General features: G+C 38.8%; 1 protein-coding gene across 4 annotated transcripts in view; it reads left to right on the forward strand.

Annotated features, from left to right (window-relative positions):
• Positions 1-9,288, forward strand: part of LOC115223618 (WD repeat-containing protein 13) — a 234,336-nt gene that overhangs the window by 211,915 nt on the left and 13,133 nt on the right. For all 4 annotated transcript variants that reach the window (XM_036512345.1, XM_029794275.2, XM_036512346.1 and 1 more), the window contains 3 exons: positions 4,374-4,514; positions 5,297-5,463; positions 7,579-7,638. In XM_036512345.1, the coding sequence (XP_036368238.1) occupies positions 4,374-4,514; positions 5,297-5,463; positions 7,579-7,638 (368 nt within the window). The remainder of the gene's footprint in view (positions 1-4,373; positions 4,515-5,296; positions 5,464-7,578; positions 7,639-9,288) is intronic.

Genomic DNA, 9,288 nt, shown 5'->3' on the forward strand with positions numbered 1-9,288 from the left:
CCCCATCCCTCCCGGTACTCATCTTTTTAAAGGCTGGTACTTACTCTATCAGTCTCTTCTGCTGAACGGCTAAGTTACGGGGACGTAAACACACCAACACCAGTTTGTCAAGTGGTGATGAGGGACAAACACACATACATATGATGGGCTTCATTCAGTTTCCATCTACCATATCCACTCTCAAGGTTTTGGTCTGCTTGAGGTGCCACGCCTGTTTTTTAGTTTTAATTTCTTTAGTCTTGGTTCCCAATGTTTGACTCGTTTATTACTGTAACTATTACAAAAATTGTTACCCAGGCATGGTTGTGTGGTTGAGAAGCTCTCTTTGCAACCACATGGTTTCAGGTTCAGTCCTACAACACAGCATCTAGGACAAATATCTCTTACTATATAGCCCCAGGCCAACAAATGCCTTGTGGAGTTGTAAGTGAATTTGGTTGACAGAAACTCTATAGTAGATGTGTGTGCATGTGTTTTGTGTGTGTATAGGTTTTAAGCAACTGAATGGGAAAGATCTGCAAACAGATCTCTGACTTGTTTTGTTGAATTTGTTGCAATTGCTTCCTCCAGAGTCATATCCCAATGAGGATCATATTCGCTGCAAGAAAAATCATGTAAAACAAAAAAAAGATCGCTGAAAAGATAGGAATCCAAAATTTCAGGATTGCAGATCCGGATTCGGCCTGGAATGTTTTTAATTTACTCACGGAGTCAGCCTGATTCAAAAATGGTATGATATGTTCGGCTACAGCCTCTAGGAGTAAAGTTGAAAAAGTGTGACACACTGACATTCACATTTATTAGATATGTTTAATTTTGGGGGAACTTTATTTCAGCTAAAATGTATTTTATATATATGTGTGTGTGTGTGTGTGTGTATGTACTAAAGAAAGCAATAAATAAAACAAAAATGAGTGTTCAGTATGTTGGTGACAGGAATTTCTGTCAAAGAGACATGGTTAAACAAAGTTGTACATCATCTCCCTCCTTCTCTCTTTTATTATTACTCTCACTGCCACCATCAATACTACAACTTTTAATAAAACATCAACTCTCCCTAAATTTCTTTCTCTCTCTCTGTCACCGCCTCTATGCCTACTATTACTCTCACACCATCATGAGGAATAGTAGGAGTATCATTGAATAGTGAGTGAGGGGTTCTAAGTGTGACACACTGACACAGAAATTAGTTTGCACATTTATTATCATCATCATCATCATTTAATGTCTGATCCATGCTAGCATGGGTGGGACAGTACCATAAAAGCTGGCCAGGCTGATGCCTGCACCAGACTTCTGTGACTGTTTCAGCAGGACTTTTACAGCTGGATGCCCTTCCTCACATCAACCACCTCTTTGCTACTTCAGACTCCCCAACCATGTCATCCCTCCCTATTGCACCCTTTGACAACTGTATCGTCTTTACTACACCTGCCTCCCCCAGTTTGTGGATCCTTACTCATCCACCCTCTGAGCCTGCCCATTTTTTTCCCTAATCCTCTCATTATTCTCATACAATCTTGCAAACCAATTCAACTCATCTTGTGCCTTGTGGGGGTCACCTAGGCATCTCATCACCGTCTTGCAGCCCCTATTCTTCATTTTTCTCTTTCTCCCCTAATAGATGTTAGTAGTCATGAAGATCCTCCACATAAACCTGTCCTGTTGCCCCTTTATCTTATTATAGTTCAATCCCTTGCCCCTTTAGAATGAAATTGACTTTCTTCCCAGGGTTTGTATCTCTGTGTGTTGCCCAGTGACACTGAAAAAAGCACCTAGTCCATGCTGTAATGTGGTTGACATTAGGAATGACATGCAACCATAGAAACCATGCCAAAACTGACCCTGGAGCATGATGCAGTCCTTAGACCCCTTTGGATCTTGTCAAACTGGGTAACCCATGCCAGCATGGAATGTGGATGTTAAGTGATGACACGTACATGATTGTATGTATGTGTGTGTGTCATTGTCTGTCTCCTCTGTTCGACAACCAGTGTTGGTTTGTTTATGTCACAGTAACTTCATAGTTTAGCAAAAATAAGTATTGGGGTCACTTTATTTGACTAAACTCTTCATGGTAGTGCTCCAGCATGGCTGTAATCCAATGACTGAGAGGTAAAAAACATAGTGTATCTTGGAGTATATAATTCAATGCATACCTTTCTATTTACAATGGTAAGGTGTGAATTGATGGAGAATTTGCTGCTATTTCTAGCATTTCAAGTGATGTTGCTGACATACAAGCTACCTCACGGTTGACAGAAGCTGTATGGGTCGGGGGAGGAGTGTGCAGCAGCATGAGTTAAGGAGTGGGGCTAAGTTGTGTGTTTAGTGCCGTCTTCTGACCGAGCTCCATTTGTTGCTCATGTTGAGGTTATGTGAGAAGGAAGAAGCTTTGACTCATTGGTTGCTGAGTGGAGAAATAGTCATGTGTTAAGATATCAGACTTCAGGCAGACATTTATACTGGGTCTTCCCATAAATAATGCAGCTTTTTTTCATACTTCTATCATTTAAAAAAAATAAAGATGAATTTCTTTTTTGATCTAAAATATACTCTCCTTCATTTTCTACAATGCCCTTCCATCTGTCTGGTAGATTCGCAAGGCCCCTCTTCCAAAATTCACTTATCTGTGATGAAAAATATTCCTCCAGAACTGTTCTGATCTTGTCTAAAGAATTCATATTTTTTCTGTCTAAATGATTCCAAACACTGCAGAATAAATGATAATCAGATGGGGCTAGGTATGGTGAATATGGTGGGTGGGGCACTGTTTCCCATTGAAACTGCTCCAGCTTTTGGAATGTCATCCTCACTATATGTGGCCGAGCATTATCATGATGGAAAAACACCTTTCGTCTTGGAACCAAAGATGGTTGTTTTTCTTCTAGCACTCACTTAAGCTGCTCACAGTAGATCTCCTTTGTTATCGTTTGGTTTGGGTTTAAAAGTTGAACTTTTAAACCTTTCACATCCCACCAAACAGATAACAACACCTTATGTGGATGAAGACCTTTAGCCTGGGGTGCCGGTGTTTCTCCTTTCCCTACCCAGTCTTCGGCGTTTCACATTTTTATAGAGAACCCATTTCTCATCACCAGTCACTATTTGGTCCAAAAAGGTTCATTTGTGAGATGTGACAGCAAAGAAGAGCACACATTCACTCTCTGCATGCAATTAGACTTGGAAAGTTTGCAAGGAACCTATTGGCCGAATTTGCTGACTTTTCTGATGGCACACAAGAGTTGATCAATGGTTAACTGACCAAATCCAAGCTTCTCTGTGAGTTCCTCAACAGTTACAATGGGATTTTGTCCCACCAGGGTTTGCAGGACATCCTTGTCGAGCTCTACATATCTTCCAAGACAAGGCTCGTCTTCTAGGCTGTAATTTCCAGCTTGGAATTTCTGGAACTACCATTGTCACTGGTTTACGTTTATTGTCCATATACTGCATTAATATTCCTTGCACTTTCCATTGTGTTGTTGCATTTATTGAACTCATAAAGCAAAATATGCTCCTTTGTCACTTCCATTATAGCTATGAAAAAAATAACTGTTAAAATCAAACTGCACTCTTCAAAACTTGTACCAAGAATAAGTACAAGGTAAAATTACTACCTGCTTTTATAGCCAATTGATGCAGGTAGTTTATCCCATGCTCTACCTGAGAGTGCTCCTGGTTTTGTGATACAAATTCTTTGTTTTAAATTAAAATTTTCCACCAATAATTCCTGTTCATTTATGTCCCAAACACCAGCTTCATAATGACAAAGTTATTTTACCAAATTCTTCATTATTTTCAAAATAAGTCAAAACAACTTTTATTACCATATTTCAGTAGAAATATGGTAATAAAAATCTTTAAATCCTAACCCTAACCCTAACCCTTCACAGCCATTCCATCACCCAATTTATGGGATTTGTACAACAGAGTATATTTAAGCTATCATCATCAATTTAACGTCTACTTTTTCCATGTTTGCATGGGTCAGACGGAATTAATTGAAGCAGTTCTTCTCTGGCCGGGAGGCCCTCCCTGTCACCAACCCTCACCTGTCTCCAAGTATGCTAATATTTGCCCATGGCCAAACACATTTTTGCCAAATATTGGAAATGAATGACAATGTCAACAATTTTACAACTCTATCATGCAATGTCAAATTAAGGAGACACAAACACACACATGTATGGTAGGCTTCTTTCAGTTTCCATCTACCAAATTTGCTTACAAGTCATTCATTAGCCCAGGAATTATAGTAGAAGACACTTGAATAAGGTGCCAAGCAGAGGGACTGAACTGAAAACCCTGTGGTTGAAAAGCAAAGTTTGTAAGCACCCAACCCTAACTCTATGTCTGTCTGTCTTTTGCAGTTACCAGTGTCAAATTTGCCAATGATGATAAATCGAGGGTAGCATGTTCATCCACAGACGGTACTCTATCCATCTGCCAACTCATACCACCTCCAGCAACAGTCATTTGCATGTTACGGGGTCACGGCAGTGGGATAACAGGTAAGTTTTTGTTTTATATTCATTATCTTTCGACCCTTCTCATACTAACCTTGCTTGGCTCAATCATAGAAAGTTTGTGCTTAAAAGTATTGTAAATTAATACCTGCCACCAAAATTTTGTGTTAATTTATGTTCCAATCACCAACTTAATAATGAAAAAGTAATTTTAATGAATTCTTCCGTATTTTCAAAACTTATTGAAAGAAATATGGAAGCAAATGGGTTAAAAATGATCAAAATAGTTTAGGCACACATCCAAAAATTTTATGCCATTGGTTAGGGTAAACAATTAGACAGTTACTTTATTATATCAACACCAATAAAATAAAGGATGAGAAGTAAGGTCTACCTTGGCAGAATTTGAACTTAGAACATGAAGACGGATGAAATGTTGGTAAGCATTTTGCTCTGCATGCTGGACTCTGCCAGATTGATGCCTTAGCAATAATAATAATAATCCGTTCTATTAAAGGCACAAAGCCTGAAATTTGTTGTAGAGGAGACTAGTCAGTTACATCAACTCCAGTACGCAACTGGTACTTAATTTATCAACTCTGAACGGATTAAAGGCAAAGTTGACCTTGCTGGAATTTGAACTCAGAATGCAGATGATCAAAATGCTGCTAAGCATTTTACCTATCATGCTAGCAATTCTGCCAGCTCACTGCCTTATAATAATAATAATAATATTAAAGAATTTGGATTTGTTTTTGTACAAGTAAAGGAATTTTCTTTCATGTTTCCATCATATTTTCTTTTTGTTTTATTTTCCCTACTTACAGATTTTTCTTGGTCCTCATCAAATGACATCATCCTCTCCGTTTCCTTGGATGGTACAGCTCGTCTGTGGGATGTGGCAGCGGGCAGCTGCATCCGTGTCATTGAAGACGGCAGTGGGGCTGAGCTGCTCTGCTGCCATTTCCAGCCATTAAACAATAACATGTTTGTTGTATCCTTTGCAAATAATAACAAAACTTAACACACCAGAAAACACAGGAACTACAAACAAGAAGATCCTATCCTCTCCTCTATACATACATATATATACAAGTTAATGAGCAATATTGCTACATGGTCAGTCATCTTGCCAGAAATAACAGCCAAACCGCTTTCAGATCACACCCTATTGCCATTCTGTGTGTGTGTTTCTTTTATTTGTTTCAGTCATCTTGACTGCATCTGTACTAAAGCACCACCTTCAGTTGAACAAATCGAACCCAGGACTTATTCTATCGATCTCTTTTGCGGAACCGCTAAGTTATGGGGGCATAAAGACATATTACTCTTTATTTTGTACAACGATCATTCCAAGCCATCCTGCTACTCTCCCTTAAGGGTGGGATTCTATGCATCATGTTGTGTTGCAGCTATTTTGCAGTCTGGGTTACATCAGGTACATCCATACCTAAAGTGACATCTCGCTAAAAGATGCTGACTGTAGGTGATCGTGTTGTTATATACCCTTTAATGTAGGGAATGTGTGTGTGTGTGTATAAATATATATATGCTTTCAGTGCAAATGGTTTTTGTATATGGTGCCATGTTTTACAATCCTGTAAATAATGATGGTGGTATTTTTATATAAGCTTAAAGCTTATGGCGATCACCGTGCAATGACTAAGGAAAATAGTCTAATAACAGGGCATATAAGCCCTTGACAGAAAAAAGAAGGCCTTTCTATCTGCATGAGATGTGGGTTTGAGTCCTGTGCAGATAGGAAAGCTTTCTTTTTTCTATTGAGGGCTTATATGCTCCTTTATTAGACTATTTTCCTTAGTCATTGCACGGTGATCGCCATAAGCTTATATAAAAAAAATATATATATAAATATATATATATATATATATATATGTATATACGCACACACACACACACACACACAATTATGAGCTGAGGGAGACTTCTATGTGGTCATTCAGTCTGCTAGAAATATCACGAAAATATCCCTCAACTCACATCTCATGGTGTTTGTATAGTGATTTTAGTTTAACCCCAAATCTACCATGATCAAAGGCATTCCAGCTGTGACCATCTATCTCAACCATTTCTATGTCAGAGACTGTATTGTCTAGTATGCCCTCCCTTTTATAAAATGGTAGGGTATAATTTGAGGATATTTTGTTGCTATTTGTAACGGTCAGATAACCACATAGTATCCCTCACTTCTCGACTCTGTACACTTAGAGATTCTGTGTTAGTGACAAATAACCGAAAGACTTAGCTTGGCAGAGTGTGGGATAGTTGCCGCCTTATGTTAATGAGGTCGACTTACTGACCAAGGGAGATAATTTACACTTGACTATGTCTTTGCCATTTATCAATGAATCAGATCAGGTTCTTATTTTTTGTTGCTTGAAGAAGGCATCAATATGAAGATGCAGTGGAAGTGTAAAGATATGAGCTTGATAGTTTGGATCATTATTTGAAAGCCTAGTAATTCAACCTCTGGTATAGACCTTTTATCTGGTCGTATGACTTGCTGGAAATAGCGACCAAAACTCCTTTAACCCCCTTAGCATTTAGATTACTCTCTCAAGTGTAATTGCATTTTTTTCCCCATTGATTTGAATTAATCAAACATTATTTCATGGCTACGAAATTTTGATGATGTGATTGTATATTTTTAGAATGACATTGTAGGGTAGGTGTAAGAGGTCAGATCTGGCTGGTTTGAACACAAAACAGGTAGAATATTTGGGCTAAATATGGCTTTGGTCACCTCAGTTCTATAGTAGAAGACATGTGCCATGCAGTGGGACTGCACCTGAAACCGTGTGATTGGGAAGCAAACTTCTCAACCATACAGGTATACCCACACCAGGGGGCATACTGAATTATATAATCCTAGAGATCCTATGTCTGAAGAAAAGCCGGGATGGCCATGGCTTGAATGTCTGATTATGAATCTGCTGAATCTGATTATGAAACCACAACAGCATCTCTATATCTATCCCCTGTTTCTGACCACAACCTCACATGCCCTCTTTTTCTCCTCGCCTTACACAGACACACATATTCCTTTGGTTTTATATTTCAATTGTTTTTTTCCCTTAATATAAAACAGACGGGGAGCAATCGCGGCCACGTACAAGTTATGAATGTTTCCACTGGTCAGTGCTGTAAGGTCAGTTTCATTAATCCGGACATTACGTTGTTAATTTTGTCTCTCATATATTGTTCAGAAAACATGTCCCAATTGTTTGTTGATGCATTTGACTGGGGACTACGTCTGAGCTTCTATTCTCACTGATACTACAAACATGAATTTTACACTTCAACAGCATCTGCACTATCCAAAACGCTTGCTCTCTCGGTCAGGCATTTGTTATATTGGATGTGGTCTGCACTCATGAGGGGCAATGGTGAGTTTGTTGGTTGGAACAGGCTCGACCTACCTTGGGTGAATGCTGCTGCATATATAAATAAGTAATTGTATGTTGATGAGTTTCCAGTCTGGTCGAAAACCTAGAATCTCAAGGAATTATATCAACAATAAGAATGAGGGATAATGCCTCAGAAGTATTTCGTCTGTTTGTTTGTTTCAAATTTATTTTAAATATTTCTCAGCAATGCAGAAAGAATCAGTCACTAACCTAAGAAGATGACTTTTGATCAGGAATCTTCACATCTGCCAGTTGGTCATGTATTTCTAAGATTAGAGTCTTATCACTTTGAGTTAAGACATGTCAGTATATATATCATAGTGCTGGCTGATGCCAGTGCCGCCTGACTGGCTACCATACCAGTGGCATATAAATAGCATTCACTACACTCTCAGAGTGGTTGGTGTTATGAAGGGCATCCAGCTGTAGAAACCTTGCCAGATCAGATTGGTGCAGCCTCCTGGCTTGCCTGTCCTCAGTCAAACCACCCAATCCATGCCCGCATGGAAAGCAGACATTAAACAATGATGATGATGTGGCAAGCTAGCAGAATTGTTAGTAAGCCAGACAAAATGCTTAGCAGTTATTTGTCTGTGTTTATGTTCTGAGTTCAAATTCTGCTGATGCCAACTCTGCCTCTCACCCTTGAGCACTGGCGTTGATGTAATCAACAAGCTCCGTCCCCAAAATTTCAGGTCTGATGCCAACATTAGAAAGAATTATTGATATACCATTTTACATCTGCTTCCTATGTGAACATGGGGTGGAAGGATTGACAGAATCCAAAGGATGATCATGTTTTACTCCAGTGATCTCACATACAGTGAGCTGAAAAAAACTTGGATTTACTGAAATTATCCATGCAATTAGTAGAGAAAAACTCCTGATGAGGATGTTTTAAAATGTAAAAAATAATAAACAAGGGAGATAATTACAGTAATGTTCAGCAACAAAGTTGTTTGGAAAATATGAATGATGCAGTTTAGGATTAGATTTTGTTATCAAAAATCAATTGGCTGAAGGCAATGGACATGTTTTGACCTCATTAGGTATGTCTAACTAAGGATAAACTTCCACCATACTTATACCAAGTTAGTGATGAAGGAATCAAAGATAATGGTTGGTATGGGTAAATTGGTTTAGAGAATATATTACTTCTTAGATACCATCTGGTAGAAAAATAAACATTCTGAAGGTTGAAGCTTTGAAGTCACTGTCAACAGACCAGATATTTACTCTGCAGCAGGCTTTGAGAAATCACGGGAATATTGCCAAGAGGTGGTCATGCTGTGGGAAGGTCTTGTAATAGTTTCAGTTTACTGGACACTCCTGGTTGCTGTGAAGTCCCTATGGGGATACCCAGACACTTGTGTTTGGGTAAATGGCATTAA

This window comes from Octopus sinensis, linkage group LG23, assembly GCF_006345805.1.
Source record: "Octopus sinensis linkage group LG23, ASM634580v1, whole genome shotgun sequence".
Lineage (NCBI taxonomy): Eukaryota > Metazoa > Mollusca > Cephalopoda > Octopoda > Octopodidae > Octopus > Octopus sinensis.